Below are 24770 nucleotides of genomic sequence, written 5' to 3'. Positions count from 1 at the left end.
ACTTTATCTACCAAGCTGATATAGAATAATAAAAGAATCTATAATTCGTGTATGAGTTACATTTATAACTTAGATAAAATTGGAAGCATCAACCATACATCATGACAGAGGTGTATCAATCTACATGTATAGGTTTTGGGCATTAGCTCAAATCCATATGCACGCTGTGGAGGATGAAAAAATTCAGAGGCAATGGATATTGGTAAATTGTTTAAATTATCTTCTAACTTTATAAGCATCTTTTTGACGATATCTAACTTAACAATTTATTTGCCCACTAAGAACATGATTAAATAAGAATACCGGATAATCAATAGCTAGGAGAATTTCAACCATGCTTTTTTTCAATGATTCCTAGGACTCTAGCGATTAATGATGATGTCATAGTAAATAAAATTAACGAAACAAACATGGTAAACGCTAGATTAAATAACTTGACTTTAAATAAGTCAATTGCACAGGTAGCCACAAACCAGGTGATCGTTAAATCCAAATTTCGGGATCGCCTTTGATGTGTGGCGTTTCGACTAATTACAAAAAAATGATTTTTACGAAGGATTTATTATATAAAAAGGATAAATATATTATTTCTATTCGTTACTTATGTTTCCTCAAAATCGGAAATTTTAGTGGTCTCTCTTACGTCAATTTTCTATGCTATTTAGCATTTAAATTCTATATTACTGCCACCATCTTGGAGTTACTATGTATTTCCTTTCAGAGAACAGATCGTAGTGAAATAAGAGAAGGACGAGCTCATCATCTAAAATTGAAAGAATTTACAGTCTAGAGTCTAGAACTTGCCATGTAGCGATAGTATAATGCCGTGTGTCAACTTGATGTAGTTGTACCATAAACTATATATAACTATTGAACAAACGACAAATTGTCTAGTAGTTATCATGTAGGCACGCGATGTTAAGGATGAAATGAAGCTGATGCACGTACCGATGCGAAGCCTTTGTTACTTGGACAAAATAAACCGGAGAAATCTAACATGCTGCCTGTCATGGATCTTTGCATTATCAATAATACTGTTTTCTGCATCTTTATTGGACAGTGGTACCACAGCGTATTATATCTGCATCATGGAAATACATTGCATCGTTAGTTTATCATTCATCATTTTATTTTCAATAATTTCAAAGTATAGGGAAGTCTTTTAGAACGAATCTAACCATTATGTCTAATCTGCGAATAGTTAGAAGAATTGAGAATTTTTAGATTGAATTATTTTTATTTCTGGCTTTACAAGATTTGTCTCGCACAACATAAGATATTCAAAGTATAATGTAAACTTACATGTCATCAAAGACAGCCACGCTATTGTCGATAACTTCTTGTCCGATATAGTTACCCATGTACACAGCGACAACGTGAATTGTACCAATAACGAATGCAATACATACATTCTTCATCTCATCCTTTTCCGTGATCGCTAGAATAGACTGTTACATGTATCAAATATTATTGTTTTATATTATTACTTATGAAAATTTCGAAGCTTTTTCCAACCGATTACGAATCCTCGATTTTTGTTAAATAGAACGCATACAACAAGGGTCCTGCGTTCAAAAAAGGGAATACCAAAGAAAGGTACTCGCGTGTGTGTTAATCATTATAAGAGATGTTACAGTAAATTCTCTAGAATTATCCCTCAGTTTGTAAAAAAAATGGACAATTTTATTAATTATTGTTATCGGGGATAATTTGGTTAACGCTGGTTCCCACCTGAACCGCTTGGTGGCTAGCGTGATTAACTCTTTCTCGCAAGCAAGAGTCAGAACCTATTAGCATATGTTAAGTGTACTGTCAATCATATCTATTGTAGTGTGTTTTTTTGGTAGACTCAAAGTCTCAAGGATCTCTAGTGTGAATGATTTACTGCACACATCTAGATTGAACCAATTTTTTAGAGTTCGTAAGGATTCCATGTAATACTGTTCCGTCCTATACGGAACAACATAGCAGGTACCCGCGTCGCGAGGGTCGAGGGCCTACGGTCCCCAGTTACGGGGTTACACGGCCCCAAGAAATTAACTGACGGAGCAGGGAACACTTGGTTCCCTGCATAAAACAGTTATCATAAACGCGTAAAACAGTTATCGTAAACGCGTAAAACAGTTATCGTAAACGCGTAAAGCGATTATTGTAAACGCGTAAAACGATTACCGTAAACGCGTAAAGCGATTATTGTAAACGCGTAAAACGATAAGAACATAAAGATGTAAATTACAATAAACATAAACGCCTAGCATGGCTCGTCTAGTCTGCCCAGGTAGCTCGGCAAAGATAATTGCCGGCAGCATGCGCACACAACATGACGTATGCACCGAGCGTCAGTGGGCCCTCCCTCTCTATCTCTCTCTATCCTTGCCCTTTCCTTAAGGCCCTAAGGAAACGCCTTAGGATTAGCACAGGGTGTGGGTGAGGCCAATCAGATAGATTCAAGATCGACTGGAATCTTTGAGCCCACCCCAACCGAGTCGAAATGCGTGGCGACGCACTGAGACTCGACAGTTTACATCTAGAACTCCGTAGAATCACTCAAGTTCTCCGTTAATCAACAACCAGTAGTCTAACTATATTGTAACACAGTGCGATAAAGATAATCGTGGTGACCTCCGCGCAACTGAACTTCAAGTAGCGAATAAATAGTATTGTTACCCATTAACATCTATTCATTCCTACACCATTTCAATCATCTCCACCGCCATTAATTTGTCATTGGAGGCGCAGCATCATTGGAGCAACAAGGAGCTGTGCACCGTACGAAAAAGATCGTTCGGTACCATAACAAATACTTTAGCTATTTCCTAGAATTAGAAGAATGGTATAATTTTAGGTAGATTTGTAGGAGTGGGTTGTGTAGAATAGTAGTAATTGTAATATCAATTTTAAAGCGTATCTGTATCCTAGCGTTTAAAAGCAAATAATGCGACATTCAAATAGCAAGAGATGCATTAAGACGAATACATTATACATATATGTATTGTAACTATTAAGCCCAAGAAAAGTAAAAACTCACATAAATAAAATAAAATGATAATAGCTATGGTATTATTAGAAACCATGCTTTAACATAAAATTATAAAAATAATTCTATCACAGAATTTATTCCATTCTGCGAGTTCCGCTCTGCCGTGAGGGCTGTCCTGCGTTATTTCCATATTCGAACCTTGAATCAATCTAGCGAAAGTCGGGGATTTGAAATCGGTTGGAAAATAGTCGGGTTTCGCGTGGCACCTCCGCGCGTGATCCAGTTTAGACGCGGGAAAGAGTCGACCTCGCAATGTATATGTAATTACGCCGTATGTCAAGACTAGAAATAATTATAAAGATCGTCTCTGTTATAGTCAATGTCTACTCTAAGGTGATAGTATAGCTCTTCGGAAGTTTATTTATTTTGTTGTTGCTAGAGGACGTAGTGTCCTGTTCGATAGAGTCGAGTATACATCGATGTGAAAGGTACCAGGTGTAAGAACGCCTAGCGGAAAACCTTTTAATCGTGCAATCTAACCACGTAACTGTGATCTATGATACTAAATACTTACACGGTACAGATTTAAAGACATTGAAACTACCACCACGACGATTGCTATCAGATATGGTAGTCTTGTATCATAACCAAATATTCTCACGAAACTATGTCCAAGAATCCATTAAGTCGAGAAGAAGCAGCAGGGAACAGAGTAGGTTTAGTAAATGACGTGAATTTTTTGTCAAGGACTCTAGCCGGATAAAGTGGTCAAATCTGCTCTCCACGGTTTTTCAACGTACGTTAAGTGACCAATAACAACCCTCTAGCTTTTCCAGAAAGGTACATAGTTACAGGGTAAACTAGACGGTGCGCTTCTCCGCCAGTTTCTTCCTTCGGTGACTTCTTAAAATGTTGAACAAAATCTGGCCTGTTTTGAATAACCGACGTTGAGATGTACATTTCAAAAACGCAGAGCAGAATTGACTATTTTATCCGACTAGACTATTTAAACGAATGTACCAACTCTATAGCTCTCGTGTGAATTTTCACTGCTTCGCGCAAGTTTTCATGTATGAAGTACCTTTGCCTGGAAGTGTCGGCCTCATGAACCATTACGTAAATCATGTTTGTAAATCGATAGCTGTAACATTAAGAACTCCGTTAAGTATATCCTCGTTTAATTTATTTATCTATATAATTTTGATTCAATTTTTAAAAAAATTTTGATCGACTTTAAGAAGAAACGAGAGTTTTCAACGTTATTGAAACTTACAAATACAAATGAGAAGCGGTGTTATTTGTGCTACCACTTTGTTTTGTGGGGTTGTAGTGCTGTACAATTTGTCCTCTCTACAACAGGCGCTACGTTTTCTTTGCTATTTGTCACATAAAATGATTGTTTGCGAGGAAAATTTGTACGATACAAGAAATTGTAATTGAATAAGAATGTAGGGACTCATCGATCAATCGTACTTGGCAATCTCGAATAATCCGCAACAGTATTGGCTGATAACGAAGAGCGTTGATTCGGAGCAAATTATCGTTATGACGCCTGCCATACCCGTCAATAAGAAGAAACACGATATCCAGTAAACATTTTCGTTGTCGGTAACGAAAAATCCGAACAATTGCAACGCAGTGGTTCGGGGTTCGTCCTTTGGTATCAGCAAATCGAGTATTAGCGGCCCAACAATTACCAGATGCGCATACACGAATGCTCCACAAGCTATAACTGGAATTCACAAGAATCAATGTGTTTGTCATAGCAACGCTAAATTATCTTTGGCGCTTGAATGACGCGATTCGGATCCTTCTTGATCCATGGTTACGACGTGTAAGCGTTCTATCTGAATTTTAATTTCCTAACAGTCACATTACTTACTATAAGTTATTAATTCTAAGATTACTTCCCTTAAGTAAGGTCATAATCACCATAGACAGATAAACGACGAAATTAAGTCGTTTAGACGAAATTGTAAGTATTTGAAATTGGGATTCTAGGCCCCATTGCTAGCTCCCCTCCCCTTTCTTAGCTTCTTGTGGAACTCGATATTTCTACATTATCGTGTTATTAGCGTAGAAAATTTTGCTGATGACTATATTCGGACACAGTCCAATCAGTTGCGAAGCCATGAATTGATTAATTACATTATTCGAGGAAAAACTTTCTTCGGATTGGCAACATTTTGAGAAAATTTAAAATCAGTGATGTCAACGTTGTCCAATTTGCGTGTCTAATCGTCAAGAACATTGAGGATGTTAGTTAACAAGGCGTGGGCGTGAGAATTTGTCGGGTAAGGTGATGCAATTTAGTATTACTATTAAATAAATGTATTTAAGCGATGGTTAATGGTTAAAGACAGAATTCTTACACACAAATCCATGGACTACACGCCTCGAACTGTATGCATGTTTCAATAATATCCCCAGTTCGGTCGGATTTTTCAGCGTGTTGTAGTCTGATTGCAAATGTTCGAAAATAAATCTGATCTGAAGTCACATAGAAAGGAAACCATATGAACAGACTTGGAGAACAATCTAGATATTATCGTATTACATTGCATGTATTTCAATAGCATCACTTCTGATAAGCGTAATTGAATCGACTTGGCCGTTTTTAGCGACTTACTGTTGGAAACGTATAGACAATACCGACGTATCGGCAAGAGAACAAGAATAGAGGCAAACCAAACGTTAATACGAAAAGTATATTCTTGAAGGTAAAGTTGGCGGGAATTAGTGAAATCTGAAAAGAAGTTGATTCGTTAAGCGTAGGATAAACAGAAGGGGTTTGGAAACATTTCGAGAGCGAATGGTACTTCGAAAGAGATACAGACAAAACGATACCGTACAAACGTGGCAGCCGTAGGTACATGTGCTTTCGTGTACATGTATAATATCCACATACAGTGGGCCGCATTGATATTCGGACACCATCGCACTTGAGAAATTTTTACTCCGTATCTTTACTGTTTGTTGAATTAATGAATTTATAGGTTTTTTAATAAGTCAGAACACTTACTTTAGATTCTACAAACATAAGATTTATTTACATAATTTGTATAGTTTTATTTTTAATTGATATTAAATGAAATAGTGCTTAATTTTGACATCGCAAAAATATTCGGACACTTTACAAATTATAGTCTAGTTATTAAGAATACACATATACTTTAACAAAAATAAATCGATGTTAATACCTTGTTGGATTGTCTTTTTGCCTAATTACATGGTTTAATCGTTTAGGCATACTAGAAATAATATTGTTTAAATATTCTAATGGAATAGGTGATCATTCTTCGGTTAATCGCAATTTTAATTCTTCTTTGGATTTTATTGACGACATTCTGATTCGACAATCTAAGTAATCCTATTTTTTAATCGAATTTAGATCTGGTGAGTGTGGAGGAGTTTTCAATACTTTTGGGCAATTATATAATAAATATTCTTAAAATATACGTGATTTATGTTTGGGGTCATTATCTTGGTAAAATTTAAAATCGTTGTTAAATTTTTGTTATAGGAACTGTGGTGACTAGGTATGAAAGAAACAATAAGTAATAAAAGTGTAATAAGTGAGAGTAATAATTAATAAGTGAGAGGACAACGACTGTGCGCCGCCTATATATAGGTCGTTAAACCGTTTACACAAATAAAATGTGTCATCGGGCGTCCCAACACAAGGAACCCTTTTTTGCGTCCTTGTGCGCACCTAAACATACCGCGCTAGACGGAGCCTAGCAGCGGCGTACAAAAACTCTTTCGTAGTGCGTTGACCTGGCAACCGTCGAAATCAGGGTCGCCACATGTTACTTTTTTTTTTTTTAAACACGCATTTCTAACAATCGTTACGAATGTTCATATTAATAGCACTCTTCAGTAAATTGTGTTTCAAAATATTTAAATATTTATTTTTGTTTAAAATTCCATCAATAAAAACTAATTCACCCACTCCAGCAGCTGAGACACAACCCCAAACCATCACTTTTCCTCCACCGTGTTTCAACGTTGGTTTAAGATTCTTAGTAAGAAGCTCTTCATTAGCTTTACGCCATATAAGTTTGTGCCCATCAGATGGGCACAATATATTTGCTTTCGGCTGCAAAAATTACATCTTTCCACCATGTTTCTTCTTTAGAAGCGTATTCTTTAGCGAAGAGTAATCGCTTCTTTCGATTAATATCGTTAATATATGGTTTTTTTCGGGCAACTCTGCCATGATATCCATTTTCATGAAGCATCCGACGAACTGTTTCGGGATGAATCTTCTTGCCGGTCTCCTCAAAAAACTCTGCTGTCAATTTCGTGGCACTTAAACTAAGGTCTACTTTTATTTTCCTAATAATATTACGTTTATCGCGATCGTTAAGTAACTTTCGGCGACCTTTTTGAGGGATAGATTCAATTCTATCCTCACGATTATATCTTCGCACAATGTCCGCAACAGTGCTCTTGCTCAAATTTAATAATATCCTGATTTCTCTATGCAATTTTCCTTTTTCGCGATGATAAATAACAAGTTGGCGTACATTAAACGAAGTATTATTCCCTTTACGTGGCATATTCACAGCTAATATCTGCAACACGAACAAAATTTTAAGTAAAACTAATTCTATGAGGTAGTGTTTACATCATATGTTTACAAACATTGCCATCAAGCAAAGTATTCACCTTGACAGGGCACTTAAACTACAAAGCATATGGAATGTTCGAATATTTTTGCGGCGTCAAAATTAAGCACTAGTTTATTTAATATCAATTAAAAATAAAACTATACAAATTATGTAAATAAAACTTATGTTTGTAGAATCTAAAGTAAGTGTTCTGACTTATTAAAAACCAATAAATTCATTAATTCATCAAACAGTAAAGATGCGGAGTAAAAATTTCTCAAGTACGATGATGTCCGAATATTAATGCGGACCACTGTATGTATAGTACATCCCAAGGAAAAACCGAGTTTTAATTACCTGAACGTAAATGCACATCAACGGAGCCACGATGAACAATATCCTCCAAAGTTTCGTTGTGAAAGAGTTGTCGAAAGGCCAGAGGCTCATCATACGGAGCAGAAAATAATATGTTTTGTACTCTTGTTCTATTACCCCCATTGCTGCGATCACTCTTAGACAACGACTCGATGCGAGTAGGGGCAAAATCGTTTGACATCACCTCGGAAATATAGTTTATTCATTTCATTTAAGCTGACTCTTTCCGACGAGCCGGCAGAAACCGAGTCAATTATAAAAGCGCTTATTGCATGCTTCCGTTCGAACCTTCCAATCGATTTCATAATAACGAACAATATTGCAGATATTGTATTGTTCTAGAGTAGTATCGAGGGTTAGAAAGTTCCTCATTAAGCTCAGGAAATTGAATAGAATATTTTATTAAGTGTAATTCTGAAAAACTACGGACATCATAAACCGAGTAGAAGCTGCCCTATATTCTGTTTGAACAGGCAAGTGTTCATCAAAGTCTTGGCACGCCGTCCTGTGCAATACAATATGTGCGGATAATAGTTCTTTTAAGAATGTATCGTTGGAAAACTAGGTAAGAACATCGTTTTATATTGTATAAAATATAGAGCTATACATATATCTATAGGATACACATTGGAATAATTACAGGTATGCCAGGCGAAAAAAAAAACAAAAACTGGTTCGCACGGTGACACTTTAATTGTCCTTAATTTCAAAACAAGGATCAGAATCATATATTTTTTATTCTCAATATTCCTATTGTAACAAAGTTTCGCCCCTTAAATTTCCTACAGTGTATTGCCGAACACCTTCTATGTAGATAAACACATTTTTTAAAACAATAAACATCGTCAAACTTTTGATATAATTAAAAAGAATTAATGTATTGGAATGCAAAGTAAGAATAAATAACTTACATAATCATAAATATTACAATAATGATAATATTAATTATATTAATAATGTAATAGCAATAATCGTACGAAATGTTACACAATATACGGAATGAGGTTTAAATAACTACGACCACAGATTATAATATTCGTGCGCATCGTATTCAATAAATTTTTTAGAATATGTAACGAGTGCCCAATTTAATTCTACATTCTTACGTATCACATACGTATTATTTTAACTATTAACAGTTTTATTTAATAATTAAGTATGTTTTTTATTCATATTACACTTTCAAGTGTAATGGAAATGTAACACGCAGGTTTATATACTTAAATTGGGTACCCGGAAAAATGTAAAACTAAGTGAGCTAGAGTCATACATTTCTAAAACTATAATATTTGTTTAAGAAATCTGATTGCTCCGAGGTTTTTAGCATCTAAGTGCATATGTATTGATAAAATTAGTTTCCTTAAGACAAGTCATTAAGATCATATAGCAAATTATGTTTATTTTTTTAATCAACGCCACGTTTTTGTACACTTATGGTTATAGTAGAGATTTTCAAGTACAATGGACATTAATAATTATATGAATTGACCGAAAAATAGTGTTTAACAATTTAATTAGGAAATAATAACATCCTACTAACTACAATAGAGACATATCGTGGTTCTACTAAATTGCATTATTTGAATACTGCTCTTTTTAGAATACTGCATTAAGCAGGATTGTCGATCTTAGAGAGAGCATATTAATTTTACATTCAACATACTAGTTAATGTGTAACATTAAAAGCATCGCAAAAAAACTAATTTGATCAATGAATGCACCCCTTAAATATGGAAACGTATGTGACAATAAAAGAACTTTCAAATTTCATTCAGCTATAGACATTTGACTGTAACACATTAGCTTTACACCCTGTATACACATATGTATAAATATACCGATAAAAATATGTACCAGAATATAATAATTTAACTATTTCATTTTTCATAGTTATTTACGAATATTTTTTTCACTTTTCAAATGTTTTTCATTTGAATTTGTACTGAAACTATTAATAATTTCCCTTTATTAAATTACATTCTTTTAATATTCGAATTTTACTATTTCAATTCCTATGAATTTGTCTTACTAAACTTAAAATTTCAGATTGTGACCAAGTTGTTTAAATAATTATCTAATTTTCTCTTCATAACACACTTTTGAAATATGACATTTTAAGATACATATTTTCATATTCTCATATTTTGATAAATCTCTGTACAAATATCTCTATATAAAATATTTCTTGAGCTGACAATATATCAGCTGTCGCCTTTTCTCTACTTGTATATTTGTATCTTTATTCAATAATATACGCAATCCGATTTCTTCTTTCACCGTAACATGAATCAATAAGTGAAATGTAGTTTGTAAAAAATGTTTGCTTAATTATTCATATTGTAATTTTATCTACGAATAATCGAGTTCGTCACGAATTGTTACAAATTACTTCATAAAAATGATGCCGTACAATTTTTACTCAACCAGACTATTCTCAATACAATAAGAATAAATGAAACGCATAACAACATATGAAATTTGTATACTTCAACAAACAAGATTATAAAAAAAAAACAAGCAAAACGGTAGTGCGTAGAAATAATTTAGATAGAAAAAAGGGGCTTATTGGTATTCTCAATATATCTTTTTCTATCTAAATAAATAAATATGTACATACATGTATATATATGTGTGTATATATATACAGTAAGGTGCAAAAGTGTACATACACCTTCTAAAACGGTATAACTTTTTTAAAAATGGTTTAATTTATTTGAATTTTTTTATAAACGTTACGTGGACTAGTGGACTGTACAATGACTAAAATATTTTTTTATTTTGCTCTTATTTTATTTGATTTGCTAAAAAAATTTATAAAAGTTTTACTTTCCCATTTTTTATCTAATAAAAATTTAAAAATCTAAAAAAAATGTAAAAGGACCTTTTCACATTTTTTTTTATTGCAAGTAATAGCAAAATAAAAAAAAAAGTATTTTGTTAATTGTACAACGAAGTAGCCCCCTTAACATTTACAAAAAATTCAAGTCATTTAGACTACATTTAAAAATGTTGTACCGTTTCAAAAGATGTGTGGACACTTTCATATAAGTTTAAAACTACCGACACAAATTCTGGAATATATTTTGTAAAGCCCCATGGACGGATCGTTCGTACTACCATAAAGTAGCATGGTTCGGACGAGTGTGAGTGTTGGCAAAGGTATCTTGATAAAGGCACGACTTTTTTCACATTCCAAAATCATTCCTGGAACCTCGACTACTTCAATCTTAATATAAATATTAAATATTAATATAAATAAAAATAAACAACAATATACTTTATATTGTTAAATAAAACTTTGTTTCGTTTAAATTATCCAAAAAATATTTCTCTGTTCATAATTTTCTTCCTATTCTCTCATTTCTTATATTAACATTTTTCTATACTTACTAATGAATCTTTAAATAATCGAGGTTCTAGACTCTTAAGAAAAATGTCACCCCTTTTAAAATTACTGATGACTTTTGCTTAGTAAATGCGAATTAAATTGATATAAGTTACAACACTGTTCACCACAAATATTGCACTTCCAAGGATTGCTTTCACTATGACAACCCTTATGAAGGAAATACAATGTTTGATCGGGGAAAGTAATTCTACAATGAGCGCATTGAAGTCCACTGGTTCGTTGATCGGGCCTCGTCGAACTGGGCGGTTCTCCTCTTGAATGGGGATTTGTATTCGAGCTACTATTACCTAAATAAAATTAATGTAGATGTCATTTTCGCTAGGCTAGTTGTACAAAACAACAAGTATCTCAAATACAATTTCGGAATATAAAATACATCTAAACTGAATGTAAAACTAGTCATGACAATATGTACTGTGTTGCAAATACAAATTGTTCACATATATTCTACCAAATTTTACGTCAAAAAATAATAAAATTTACCATTATTGTTGTTATTGTTGTTATTGTTATTTCCAGAACCAGATGAAAGCTTGCGTCGTAAATCATCTCGAAGAAGAGACTTCAATGGTGAAACTTTGATCAACGATGGTAATGGAAGATTACTAGATGTTGCTCCATTTTCCTCTGTTCCATTGCTGTTTGGTTCTTGCTTAATAGGAATAAGTGAAATTGAAGGCGTGATTGCCTCTTCACTTCCTCCAAGACTCCTTTATTTACAAAATAAATTAAAATTAAATTGAAAATAAATTAAAATTCAGAACACATAAATAATTGGAATTGCAAATGCACATCGCAATCCTTATTATATAGAGTATCCAGTAAGTCAATGTCTGTAAATATTGCTCTGATATGAAAGTAACTTATTTCAAACTTCATTATATAAATGCTTTAATGAATAAATTTATATAAATACATATAAACAATAACCCTGCATAATATACGAGAGTTCTAGGATACTATAATCCAATTTTTAAATATGCTTTGTCCAAAAATAACGCAATACGTACGTCACAATCACTGTTATTATACTAGAGTTTGTTCAAGAATTCGTTTATATACACTAGGCTTAAAATTAAATATAAAAATATGTTCTATACCTGTGAATACCACTACTGTTAATAGGTAATTGATGATGACTACTACTTGGAGCATTACTGTTACTGTCTGCACTCTGAGGACTATTTGGACTATCTCCATTAAGTGGAGCAGGACTTGGATTCCGTTGATTTGCAGCTTGTTCAGGATAAGGTATTGATATCTCTATATGAGGTGTTAAAAAATGCATTGGTGGAGTTGCATTGTCTGCAGATCGGTTTCCAGTACTATCTCCACTATCTGAAAGGGGAGCTGAAGGCATAGCTTCGCCTGGAGCACAGCTATTCATTAAAGAACTGGAACTGTTTGGACCTGGATTATCCAGGTCTATTCCATGCCTGAAATAATTAATACAAACACTTAACTAATATTACTAATAACATATTTACATTAGCTATTTATGAAATTTATAATGTCCATAATATAACAACTTAACTTAGAGAACTGACCTGTTAAAAAAATGTAACCTTAGACATTTCATAGTTGCTGCACGATAGTTACACAAAGGACAAGATTTTACCATATCATGTTGGCCAACATGTTCATTTTGAAAATGGGCCCTCATTGCAATTTGTCTTTGAAAACCTCTATTACAAATTGGACAATGATATGGCAAAGTCTTAGAGTGAGTTGTAAAATGTTCTGCCAAATGATCCTTACGAAAAAATCTTTTTTGACACACACGACACTCGTATGGTTTCACACCAGTATGTCTCATCTACAAGCATAATTTTCAAGTATAGCTTCATACATAATTTTCATAATAATTTTTTAATACAATGGCATCCATGTAGTGGTATTGGATTCAGAAGTTTATTGTAATAACTGTCCAAAAAAATAAAGTTACAGGAAGTACCGATTGTTTTGTTTGTTTCTTCAATATACCAGACTATGGATCAAGAGACTATGGGTCACTTTTAGGCAGTTAACAAAAGAACTGCGACCATACAGTCTGGTACTAAACTGGTAAATAAGCTAAACACTAGTCTAAAAACAGCTGAGAATAGAATGTAATATTTTAATGGGCACTATTGTATTTTAATTCATAATATAATTATAAGTGGTTCATACCTTATGTCGCCTCATATTGGCTCCATTGGAAAATTTCATATTGCAAACATCACATTCAAACATTTTTCTATGAGAACGAATACCAGAATGAGATTCCTCTCCATCTCCATCATTTTCAACAGTTTCAATATTCTCTACACTCTCTCCTGTTTCAGCATTGGCCAAACACTGGTCCTGATGAGCGCATAATGCTGTCTTATTTATGGTTTCATAGTTTTCACACCGATCACACCTGTCCACACGTTATGGATCCTTTGATACGCTATTTAAGACTTTGATTATCTCAACGTTTATTAAATTTGTCTAAATAGAAAAAATTAAATACATGAAGGCAACGGACCTAAATGCAGGAACTGCACCATCACTGCTATCATAATTGGTGTTCAAAGCAGCTTCACTATCAGGATCCAAAGTCTCTTCGTCTCTTGGAGTTGAGGATTCTCCAACGTCGACATGCGAACAAGAATGGGAATCTACCTCATTTTCCCCGCCACCACCATCAACCCCATCTGACATGGTATCGAGCCCTCCAGACACTATGCAATTGGCCTTGCACCATTCGTTGTTGATTAACTATAACGTAATAAAAATATCTTTGAAAAACTAACATTATCTGTAACTATACATGATCTTCTTCCTCTTACAATGTTAACGTTTTCGTTTATTAACTTATACTTTTGCATGTGTGATACTGGAACCGTTTCTAATAACACATGCGATTTACATTAATTAATTGTTGCTTCATGGATACTTAATAAAATAGCAAATAAATGATGAAATATAAAGGTATTGAAATAAATCAAAGTAAATTAAATAATAGTATTAGTTTTCTGAAAAATTTTGATGTTTACCTGTCAGTTTCGATCGAAGGCTCGAGGATGACGAGACGATTGGCTAATTCTACGAGAGTAAGGGAAGAGAGGGAGGAAGAGAGAGAGAGAGAGACAGAGAGAAAGAGAAGAGGGGAAACCACTAGGACATGGAGTGAGAGAAATTCCGGTAAAGCGCAATGCCAGAGTACACTGCACTTTGTCCCAGTTTCAGGGGAATCCGTCACTGGTGACGTAGTTTTCCGCCGATTTGGTTAAATTTTTCACCGTATGCTCGACATTGTTCTGCAAAGAGGAAACTGAGGAGGTTCCTGTTTTGTTCTCTTGTTTAAATTATTCAGAATAGGTCATTTCCAATTTTATATTATTTTAATTTGTTTTCACACAAAAATGCAAGATACACTTCTGTGAATCACTACACGCTGCTCTGTACTCTCTTCTAGAATAACATCGATTAATCGAAATTATCGATCTTAACAACATTCGACTTCATAGTAATTTGCGACTTATCAAATCGGTATTGCTGGTCGATTTTTATGTAATATATTACATACATCAAATTACATTAGGTATAATATACTTCTGTTTAAAAAATGTACATTTGTGCATACAAAATAATTAGATAAACAAACACTTCTTAGTACACTTAAAATCTATTTCAGTTTCAGAAATCATTTGAACAAAAATTGATATTATAAAAATTTGATATTATAGTTTTGTGATACTGTCATTTTGAGTAAAATTTAAAACATTCTAATGATACTATCAGTTACATTTTTGTACAAAATACTTATTTCAGTATTATATACGTAATGAATCCTTAACATTTTGCGAACAGTTGTCTTCATATTATTAAGAAATAAATTGTGATAAAATTAGTAAACTGTTTAATACATTTTCCAAAAATATTGAATGTAATATACGCAGTATACATGTAGACATACAACAAAACTATTATGGAATGCTAATTTTAATCCTGATGAAAATTTAATGCATCCCCGCATCTAGTGGATGAAAGATTAATTCATAAGAAAACATATATGTATATATAATCCTAGATTATTTAAAATTGATTTTGTTCTATTAAACTTTGGTGCTAAATACCAATCCTTCTGTTCCTCCATATCACATATATTTGGCATCAAAATTTGACCATGCCAAATCTAGGTCAAACCTTTGACAATATGCTTCTAACACGGTGCAAAGATAAGAGGCAGTCCGACCACAGACGAGGTACAGAGTTGGAAAATATAAATAAATTATTCTATGGACTTTCGTGGCCCATTGTGACTGTCATACCGACGTAGAAATTCAACCTTAGACTTAGAATACGTACAGATCAAAAGGCCACACTCTACAGTTAATTTTTGGAGCACTGTTTTCACTGCCATCTGCGCTAGCTGCAAATTTAGATGAACTAAAATTTAATATGGCAATCAAGAAGCGATAATTCAAATTCTGAATTCTAGGCCAGAATGTATTAAGTATGTGTTGAGTACAATTTCTTACAAATGGAATGTACTAAAAAAAGCAACATAATGTCGTACGTAATTTAATTTCGAAATATATGTATATGGTCTAAGATTAAGATATTTACCTGTGATAATGTAAAATGTAATAATGTGTAAAATGAACACCCTGTATACGTAAAATGTACACAATATGTCACATGTTATAGCTAAATTTGGAATTTATAAACGATGCTTATAAAAGAATGGCGTCTCCCCCACCACAAACGTGGCACTGAAATTTAAAGTAATATTACTTAATGTGGGTTTGGATTTCAATAAATTGATATTAGCTTTTTAGCACTGCATATATATACATGAATTGTTTTTATCTGAATTCAAGTTTGAAAATAGAAGGTGAAGTAAGACATTTAAAAGATAAGATTATTAGCAAAAAGAAATTATCTAAATAATCGGCACTATAGATAGAAATGTATAAATTTGTTTAAAAATCCAAAGGTTTATTTTTGTAATATCCTGATGCTAAAACACTCTGTTACCTACCAATTCCATTTAACTTCTCTAATAGTGCAATGATTAGATAACAGAACGATTGAACACCCAGGTTACTGTAAAAATTGTTCAGATAAAGGAGTCTCTACTGTATCCTAGATTCATAACAGTTCTACATCTTCTAATTTTAATACAGTATGATTCAGGGATATGTAGGAATTTTCTACAGTGACAACAATGTAACTAACAATTTACAAAAGTATATGTATCTTAAGTATATTTAGAAATTTACATTTATTCATAGTAAAACATTATAACGCAACTGGCATACTCTTTGTACAGAATATTGAAATGTCATTAATCAGAGTTTTTCATCAAATAATAATATATAATTATTCACGGAAAAAAGATTTATTAGAACGATATTTTGCCAACTTGTGTTCATTAAGAAGCACATTGTTTATATGCCTTAACGAATATCATATTGAACAATATTTTCAGTTACAGAAAAGAGGTAATAGTTATACAAATAATAGTACCTTTTAATATTTTAATATAAATGTTTAGAGCATTTTACACAGTAATAAATTCTTTTATACTAAAATATTTTATAGTTTATGAAATTATAACAATGTATGTAGGTCGTTCACTGACAATTGTTGGTATTGCATAGTCTTTTATAGATAGCTTTTTATAAAAGCGTGGATTTTAGTATTTCATAAACCATCTTGTTTCGAAAATATGGCATGTCCTGTTGAGTAAATGTAATTTTCTTATTCACACAGATGTATTCAGCAAACATACAAGAAAATACACCACAATCACTACCATTCATTTGTTGTGGAATATTTTTGGGACACTCTAACTTCCAGTTGCTGGTATCATATTGTTGTTTTTTCTTGTCTAAGCTTTCATCTTCCAAATATTGTCGTAATGCTGATAAACATTTCATGTTATTACTACCCATACTATCGTAATAACGTATGGATTTATCTCTGAAATCAATTATTGACATACACCAATGAATATCTAAATGTATAGGAATAACTATGAGATCTTGTGCGAATATATCAATTTTTCTTGTCCATCGCTTAAGAGATGCATGTCCACCTGAGATTAATTTTGGATAAAAAAATGTATTCATAGCATGTGCTTTTGGATATCTGTCATTATTGGTACTTCTGGCTATTAATAAATTCATGTAAAAATTAATTACTTCATCATTTAACCAATTTAAGTCAGCCAAAGTATGAATATCTTTTCTTGTAATTCTAAGACCAAAGCCTTCTACAAGAACTTCGTCCGGTGGCCGAGGAATAAGAGCATTTTTTACATCTTGCATCATTTCTTCTGTTAATGCAGGTAATAATGGTTCCTCATGTTCTCCTCTTTCATCGAGAACTTCCTTGCACAATCGCATAGAGCGAGCTAAATGTTCCTCTAAAGCAGCTTCTCGAGCTAAACGATTATGCTTAGATAATACACAAGTCATTTTTTTTAGTTCTTCAGCTTCTTTGCAACGCTGCTCTATACGTTCATTGTATCTTTTTGCTACCTCTGGGATAAAATCTTCCCTGATTACAGCTTTTGCAGCTAGCTCATCTCTTAATGTATTTGTAGTCGGGCTTTCCACATTTTTATTAAAGGCTAACTTTTCTGTATTAACTTGTTTTCTAGGATACTGTGTTTTTTTACAAATGGAATGTGCTATACTCGTTTCATTATCTTTTATACCAGTAATTATCACATCTTTGTTTCTCGTTTCTTTGTGTGGTGTACTCCAATGCATTTGCAACGTGTTCTTTTTCCTGGGTATTTGGTGAACTTTAGAAAGAGAATTTAAAGAATCAGATTTTTCTAAATCTATTATTTCCACCACATCTGGTGTCGATTGCTTTTCTTGATACTTGTCACATATGACGTGTATCCTGTGTGGAAGAAAATTTTGCAATAGTTCCTCATACTGATTTTTTTCTTTCAATTGATAAGTTTTATTTAAAGTTGAGCATCGTTGACGAGTTTCAATGTTTTGTTCATCTTTGATTTTATTACCAAAGTAACCCATGTTTAATTCATTGTAACAGTCTTGAGACTTAGGTAACGAGAAAGGTGATGGACAACACCTATAAGATTTATCCTTACTACTACATGTACCGTTTAATCTACTGGATGACTTATTGGGAGAGTGTTTATGTCTTGCAATAATGTGAACATCATCACTGTCACTATCATCATTAATTTCAGTAAGATCTTCATCTACATTGTTGGTTTCATAATCACAACATTGTTTTTTCGGCATCACAAATTCATTTTCTATACTAAATGATACAGCTCTACGTTTTCTTGGTGTCTCGTCCACCCACCCGAAAAACTTTTTTAGGAAGTCAAATATCAACATGATGATTATAGTTGGATGACTGTCTGCCGCACAGAGTCCAAAAGTTTTTCACTAATATTGCCATCCAAAATTTGTATGTCCAATTAAATTGAAGTACTTATGTTTTATGGAAATCTGAAAATAATATAAAATTTATATTAATAGTATGAAGTTAATGAAACACTATCTATTATAAAAATCAATATTTTTACTTTAAATACTTACATTATATACATTTATGTTTACGAATATGTTTATTTATATGTGTGTTTATACATACAAGTAAATATATATACAAAGCAGATCGTATATATATATATAAATATATATTAATTTAAAGTATTCTAATTATTTAAATATATAACTGTGTGGAGGTGGAGCTTTAGACGTTTAGACAATTGGAAATGGTATCCCCTGTATGAAAATGATTACCTCAAGTAACCTAAAATAATTGTTTGAAAATAGAATACTTGAGCCGAAATATAAATGTATACATAAGTTATTAATCATGGTTGATAAATGTGATTACATGTAAACTAAAAGGTATACCTGTAAAGAGTATTCGTACATTGGACTTTATTTTAAAGAAATTCTGATATTATGTCAGCACACCCAGCAATTTTGCATTTCAGAGTTCTCACAAGAAATGAACAAATTATACACGACGCAAATTTCACATATAAATTTAAATATAGTAAGTAATAAACCGTGCGTTCAATTCCATTGGTACTAACGCAAAGTATGGATTGACAACTCCCGCGTATTTCAGGGTAAACTCACTCAATATTACTTTCTTAATACAGTCGAACTGCCCTCTACTGTGATGTATTACTATTAAATAATTAATAGCGGGACTTCAAAATATGTTCTTATGCAACTTCTATTTATTTAAGTCTACAGCAGATACCTCTACGATGCGCCAAATATTTGTAATTATTGTTTATTCACATATATATTTCTATACAATTTTTTTTCTTTCAAACGAAATTTAATTCTATTTCATATTTGTCCTTTTACAGTGGTATTTTGCAAGATTATATAGAAAGAAAATCTTGGTTATAATGTTAAATGAATAAAAATTGCGTTAAAATACGTTAATCTATCTAACTACATTTTATGAAAATTATAATTGTATTAGTTTCTGTTTTTTTATGAATTCAAATACGCGCGATACTGTAACTATAGCGATTAATAAAATGGCGACTATATATATATATATATATTGTACATTATTTCCTTTCCTTTTTTTATAGGAACGCAATTGAACCACTAGCGAATGAATACGATATAGAATGCACATCTTACTATTTTCGCACTGTGCTTCAAGTCATAATATGTGTCATATGCGGTATTAACTTTGAAATAAGTAATCTTTAATAAATTGTTTAGTTGGTAAAAACTGTGTTTAGAAGTTGTAATCAAACAAACTGCTTATAGACAAAGTGTAATACTTGAAATTAATATACTTCTCTTAATTCATACAAAAATGAGTGATTATAACGTCATAACATCAGATTTTGTAAATCTATCTATTACTAATTCTAATGAACAATATTATGTGGAACGAAGATTTCAGAAAGGTATAACAATTGATGAATTTAAGGTAAGATCGTTATGTTTCTATTTGCATTATACTATAACGTTTACTATTATGTACCCATTTGTTATTTTATGACAGGGAAAATTGGAGCTTATTACTGGCGGTAATCCGGTTACAATGGTAGTTGAAGTATTTGATAAAAATGATAGATTAGTTTGCACATTAAACAATGGACAACGACTGTTAGGATCTTATCCAATTGATGATGGGATGCGAATACATGTAACACAAATTAATTAATTCATTGTTATTATTAAGAATTGTAGCATTTATTTATAAATAATAATAGAATAAGTAAGTATAATGTATGTATCGTGCTTTAGGTAATTGATAATTTCTCACATAATGAAGCAAATGTAAGCGATGTTGAAAAATTCGAGATATCTGAAGAAGAATATGCAAAAAGGACAGGTAAAATAAACAAAATAAACAAAATAAACAAAGATGAAACATAATTTAATAGTGTATATTTTGCCAATATTTTAGATACCGTAAAAACATTCCTAGAAAAAAATAAATTAGGAAAATACAACAAGGAAAAAGCAGAAAGGAAAGCAGAAGAAAAAAGACAAGAAGAAGCAGCTGAGGAAGCAGAAGCCAAATTATGTCATGTTGGTGATCGTTGTGAAGTAAGTGTACCAAACCAACCAAAAAGAAGAGCTACTATTATGTATGTTGGTAAGTAGTATATTTTGTGTTTAGTATAACTAATTTTATTTATACTTTTAGTATAAAACTCATACTATTTGTAGGAAAAACAGAATTTAAGGAAGGTTGGTGGATTGGTGTAAAATATGATGAACCACTTGGTAAAAATGATGGAACGTAAGATCAAAATTACTTTGATATTTATCTATAATTTAATCAACATGTATATTTAATTTGGTGAAACTGTAAAACAGCTACTTTCACACCGAATTTAATAAGCGTTGAATATGTTATTCTACAGTTTAATCTTAATTTTGTATATTTCATATTGCAGTGTGAATGGTAAAAAATATTTCGAGTGTTCACCGAAGTATGGTGGATTCATAAAACCAATGTATATAAAAACAGGAAATTTTCCGGAAGAAGAATTTGATCTGAACGAAGAACTTTAAAATATTTAAATTATTCTATCAATTTTGTTTCTAACATAGAATTCATAAAAATATGAAATCAGTATAGTAGGAATGTTGCAATATTTAATACTTTCTTCGTTTTATTATATCTGGTCTCCAATTAACAGGATGCGTTTCTTCAGTCTGAAAATAATAATAAGAAATGTGATGTAAAAAGAATGTTGTACTTTGATTTTAATAAGACTAGTTGGTATGTAATAAATTATACTTACAGCAGTATCGTCTTCTTTATAAATTTTAATTGTTTTATCAGCTTCTGTAGTAATCATTCTAGTACCAGACATGTCAAATGTAATACTAAATACTCCAGCTTCACTATCCATTGAACCAGGTTGCACTGGTGCTTGCAAACGTTGGAAATTGTATCTTATAAAACACATAGAAATGTTTAAATTGAGTAGTTAACACTTAAATATAAAAATTATATGAAATTTACCCTGTTCTCCAATCCCAAAGGTGCATAGTGCCATTATCAGCACCAGAAACTAATACACCATCAGCATTTACAGCCAAACAATTAACTATAGCATTGTGACCAGATAAATTTTGTATAAACTTTCCTTCTGGACACTTCCACTGTTTAATATTATCTGGAGATGCTGAGGCAAACATGTATCTAATAAACAACACCGATTACATTAATAATAGTATAAAAAGCAAAGCGTTTACAAATCTATGTACATGTATACAAATTCATATATGTGTACATATATAAAAATATAGATATATATATACATACAATGATGGATGAAAGGTTACAGCTCTTACACTTTTTTTATGATTTGTTAAAGTAGCTCTAGATTTTCCAGCAGCTAAATCCCACAATCTTATAGTACAATCATGACTTCCAGTAACAATCTAGTAAGAGAAGAGAAATGTATTTAAATGCTTTAATTCTTAAAAATTTGAGAGTTCTTGATAAAAAGTACCTGTGGTTCTACAGCTTGACAAATAACACTGGCGACTGTATTGGTGTGACCTGCAAGTGTATGTACATTGGCTTTAGTACGCATATCCCATACTCTTGCAGTGGAATCTCTACCAGCAGTTACTAATACATCTATGTTAGGATGTAACGCCATAGAGTACACTGCTGATAAATGACCGTGATAATGTCTTATAACCTGCAGTAAACAATTACTATAACTATATAACAGACATTGTTACATTATATATTGGATATTTCTATTTAGTAACCTTATTATATTCAAGATCCCAGCATTTCACTTGTCTATCTTCTCCACAAGAAAATAAATATGGATGACGTTGAGAAAATGCTAATCCACGAACACTACTTATATGTCCAGTCAAGGAAACTTTTAATTTACCACTTGCAAGGTCCCATATCTAAAGTGTTTATGTAAGAATAATATAAAAAGTTCAACTAGAATGTGTTCTCTTGCAAATTAGAATAGAAATAAGTGTCTAAGACTTGCAAATACCCTATATATAATTAAATTATCAAATAAAACAAAGCCTTACTTTAATAACTCTGTCTGCTGAACCAGTAGCAAACCACTCATTTCCTGGTTCAACAGCACAGCATCTTACCCAACCCAGATGCCCACTGATGACTCTGTATAATTTCCATGGTGCATGCCATTTTGGTTTTGCCATAGAGGGGGTCTTTTTTTGTGGTATCATTACAATGTTATTAACTGTATTTCCTCCTGGATTTGTTTGTGTTATAACTCCATTGTTATTGTGTAAAGGATTATAAGGTATCATTGCATTACTATTATTTCCACCAAAGGATTCATCTGTATACGATATTTTTATATTTAATCAAAATCAGACTTATATTATAAATAAAAATAATTAAAATACATACCACCGGGTGGTGGCGGATCAGAATTTTCATGTTCACTTTGCATTTTAGATAAATTGTTAATTTTAACTCGTTCTAATATCGGTCCATAACAGTCTTTTGCTTTTAAAGATTTTTTCATTCTTAATCTGTATTAAATTAATGTATTACTTCAAAATTTCCATTGTTATTACTTTATAAATATACTTACAAATTAGGATCCAATGGTGGCAAAGTACCTTGATTTAATAAAAACATGTCATGCGTTCTCTTTAAAGATCTGAAGACAAGAGTATGCACAGAATGTCTTTGAACATCCTACAAAAGAAAAAGTTCTTTGTATTCTTTCAAAGAATTATATCTAACTCTCATTTGTAAGAGCATTAAACATTTTATCAAAAGACAAATTTACTGCTCTTTAAAAATTATTCGTAATATATATTATTGTAAGGGAAGAAGTAGTATTATTACCATTTGTGCGAATATATGTTTTCCTTATTTAAATGTATATTAAAAGGAAATCACTGAAAAAGATTACTTATCCCACTTTTAATAAAAAATAGTAACGTAGTAACTTAAGAAACTCACATCAATATTTAAAATTGTTTTAGGTATAATTTATGCAACATAATTTTTACGTACGAACATGTTTAAAAATGTAATTACAACTTTTAAATGTTTAAACAAACACAAAGGTTATGTCTTGTTTGAGTCTTTAAGTCCATGATTATGTAATGAAACAAGGAGGACCACTGTTGTAAAGTTTGAGGAATTCTTGTCTCAACGCTTTCGACGGTAAAGTTATGAACTTTTGGTAACTTAATGTGTGTTCGTAAACTATATACAATGACTCTAATTTTTTTAGAACTGTGTTAAGCAATTTGAATTTTTTTTAGATAACAAAAACCAGTCTACTAATCTGTAACTTGAGTGTTTTTTTTTATATTGTTATTGCTGAGAATGACAAAAAGAAATAACAAATACTCATTTTTCAAATTTTTAACTTACGATGATTACGATGATTTTCATTACAGGCTCAAATAAAGAAATTGAAAAACATGAGTTTTTTAACTTTTTGTAGTACCAAGTAATAACAAAATATACGAAAAGTATTATAGTTACTGTTTAATAGAATAGTGTCTTTATTGTCTAAAAAATATTAAAATCGTTCAGTTCAGTTTTAAAAGAGTTATACTGTTTTTGAAGGGACCTTATTTCTATCCTCGTTATCCACATAATAAAATATTTCTTAGAGAACTTGGAAGTTAAGGACTGAATGTGTGTATTGAATTAATTACTTAAAATTCATATCGTCATCGTACACTTGAGATAAGAGTCACATAATTCTTATCTTACATAAGATGGTATTACAGTGATACCTCAACTCCCATACGGTTTTCTTTCTCTCTAAGAAAGTGTTTCTATCCCCAACATTTTACTGTGAATCCAATCTGCAGTGAATACAGTCTTAGAATTGAATCATCAGCCAATCAGAGCAAAGCAATCTTTACTCATATTTTCGCTAACA

At 31.9% G+C, this 24770-nt stretch overlaps 5 protein-coding genes across 7 annotated transcripts; 1 reads left to right on the top strand and 4 right to left on the bottom strand.

Moving 5' to 3' along the window:
* Window positions 1–44: 44 nt before the first annotated feature.
* On the bottom strand, window positions 45–8105 carry LOC144470618 (uncharacterized). Its single transcript, XM_078181986.1, has 9 exons — window positions 7951–8105; window positions 5610–5726; window positions 5353–5470; window positions 4454–4712; window positions 4005–4121; window positions 3555–3645; window positions 1303–1448; window positions 949–1081; window positions 45–763 (listed from the first exon to the last, which is right to left on the bottom strand). The coding sequence occupies exons 1-9, from the start codon at window positions 8089–8091 to the stop codon at window positions 704–706; spliced, it is 1182 nt and encodes a 393-aa protein (XP_078038112.1). The 5' UTR covers window positions 8092–8105; the 3' UTR covers window positions 45–703.
* Window positions 8106–8639: 534 nt separating this feature from the next.
* Window positions 8640–15699, bottom strand: LOC144470083 (uncharacterized). Of its 2 annotated transcripts, XM_078180897.1 has the most exons (8): window positions 15481–15699; window positions 14398–14661; window positions 13887–14119; window positions 13547–13778; window positions 12925–13193; window positions 12478–12813; window positions 11861–12087; window positions 8640–11664 (listed from the first exon to the last, which is right to left on the bottom strand). In XM_078180897.1, exons 3-8 carry the CDS (start codon window positions 14060–14062, stop codon window positions 11420–11422), a joined length of 1485 nt encoding a protein of 494 aa, XP_078037023.1. In that variant the 5' UTR covers window positions 14063–14119; window positions 14398–14661; window positions 15481–15699; the 3' UTR covers window positions 8640–11419. The 2 variants fall into 2 exon arrangements, with proteins under 2 accessions (XP_078037023.1, XP_078037022.1); XM_078180896.1 differs by lacking the exon at window positions 15481–15699 and having other exon boundaries at window positions 14398–14996.
* Window positions 15700–16597: 898 nt separating this feature from the next.
* On the bottom strand, window positions 16598–19466 carry LOC144469799 (sentrin-specific protease 1). Its single transcript, XM_078180454.1, has 3 exons — window positions 19264–19466; window positions 18940–19156; window positions 16598–18849 (listed from the first exon to the last, which is right to left on the bottom strand). The coding sequence occupies exon 3, from the start codon at window positions 18733–18735 to the stop codon at window positions 17029–17031; it is 1707 nt and encodes a 568-aa protein (XP_078036580.1). The 5' UTR covers window positions 18736–18849; window positions 18940–19156; window positions 19264–19466; the 3' UTR covers window positions 16598–17028.
* Window positions 19467–19995: 529 nt separating this feature from the next.
* Tbcb (tubulin-binding cofactor B) lies at window positions 19996–21641 on the top strand. Its single transcript, XM_078180427.1, has 6 exons — window positions 19996–20317; window positions 20393–20536; window positions 20638–20725; window positions 20801–20992; window positions 21067–21139; window positions 21297–21641. The coding sequence occupies exons 1-6, from the start codon at window positions 20201–20203 to the stop codon at window positions 21412–21414; spliced, it is 732 nt and encodes a 243-aa protein (XP_078036553.1). The 5' UTR covers window positions 19996–20200; the 3' UTR covers window positions 21415–21641.
* Window positions 21407–24492, bottom strand: Tango4 (transport and golgi organization 4). 2 transcript variants are annotated; one of them, XM_078180424.1, is made up of 10 exons: window positions 23714–24492; window positions 23454–23560; window positions 23267–23391; window positions 22918–23195; window positions 22633–22782; window positions 22365–22559; window positions 22175–22293; window positions 21872–22051; window positions 21648–21801; window positions 21407–21558 (listed from the first exon to the last, which is right to left on the bottom strand). In XM_078180424.1, exons 1-10 carry the CDS (start codon window positions 23714–23716, stop codon window positions 21499–21501), a joined length of 1371 nt encoding a protein of 456 aa, XP_078036550.1. In that variant the 5' UTR covers window positions 23717–24492; the 3' UTR covers window positions 21407–21498. The 2 variants fall into 2 exon arrangements, with proteins under 2 accessions (XP_078036550.1, XP_078036551.1); XM_078180425.1 differs by having other exon boundaries at window positions 23831–24492.
* Window positions 24493–24770: the final 278 nt, after the last annotated feature.

Source organism: Augochlora pura, chromosome 5 (genome assembly GCF_028453695.1).
Source record: "Augochlora pura isolate Apur16 chromosome 5, APUR_v2.2.1, whole genome shotgun sequence".
Lineage (NCBI taxonomy): Eukaryota > Metazoa > Arthropoda > Insecta > Hymenoptera > Halictidae > Augochlora > Augochlora pura.
This window is presented reverse-complemented; position numbering and strand designations above follow the sequence as displayed.

Bases quoted from the DNA above. Each gene is read 5' to 3' on its own strand.
- LOC144470083 (XM_078180897.1), bottom strand. From the start codon at position 14,062: ATGTCAGATGGGGTTGATGGTGGTGGCGGGGAAAATGAGGTAGATTCC. The intron at 13,194-13,546 runs GTATGAACCACT...TTATGCTTGTAG, and splicing joins CCAATATGAGGCGACATAAG to ATGAGACATACTGGTGTGAA. The intron at 12,814-12,924 runs GTCAGTTCTCTA...TAATTATTTCAG, and splicing joins AGGTTACATTTTTTTAACAG to GCATGGAATAGACCTGGATA.
- Tango4 (XM_078180424.1), bottom strand. The intron at 22,294-22,364 runs GTACTTTTTATC...TTCTCTTACTAG, and splicing joins GTCAAGCTGTAGAACCACAG to ATTGTTACTGGAAGTCATGA. The intron at 21,802-21,871 runs GTAAATTTCATA...GTGTTTTATAAG, and splicing joins CTTTGGGATTGGAGAACAGG to ATACAATTTCCAACGTTTGC.
- Tbcb (XM_078180427.1), top strand. From the start codon at position 20,201: ATGAGTGATTATAACGTCATAACATCAGATTTTGTAAATCTATCTATT. The intron at 20,318-20,392 runs GTAAGATCGTTA...ATTTTATGACAG, and splicing joins TAACAATTGATGAATTTAAG to GGAAAATTGGAGCTTATTAC. The intron at 21,140-21,296 runs GTAAGATCAAAA...TTCATATTGCAG, and splicing joins CTTGGTAAAAATGATGGAAC to TGTGAATGGTAAAAAATATT.
- LOC144469799 (XM_078180454.1), bottom strand. From the start codon at position 18,735: ATGTTGATATTTGACTTCCTAAAAAAGTTTTTCGGGTGGGTGGACGAG.
- LOC144470618 (XM_078181986.1), bottom strand. From the start codon at position 8,091: ATGGGGGTAATAGAACAAGAGTACAAAACATATTATTTTCTGCTCCGT. The intron at 4,122-4,453 runs GTACGATTGATC...TTAATGTTACAG, and splicing joins GGATTATTCGAGATTGCCAA to CTATCGATTTACAAACATGA. The intron at 3,646-4,004 runs GTTGGTACATTC...TCTTGGACATAG, and splicing joins ATTCACACGAGAGCTATAGA to TTTCGTGAGAATATTTGGTT.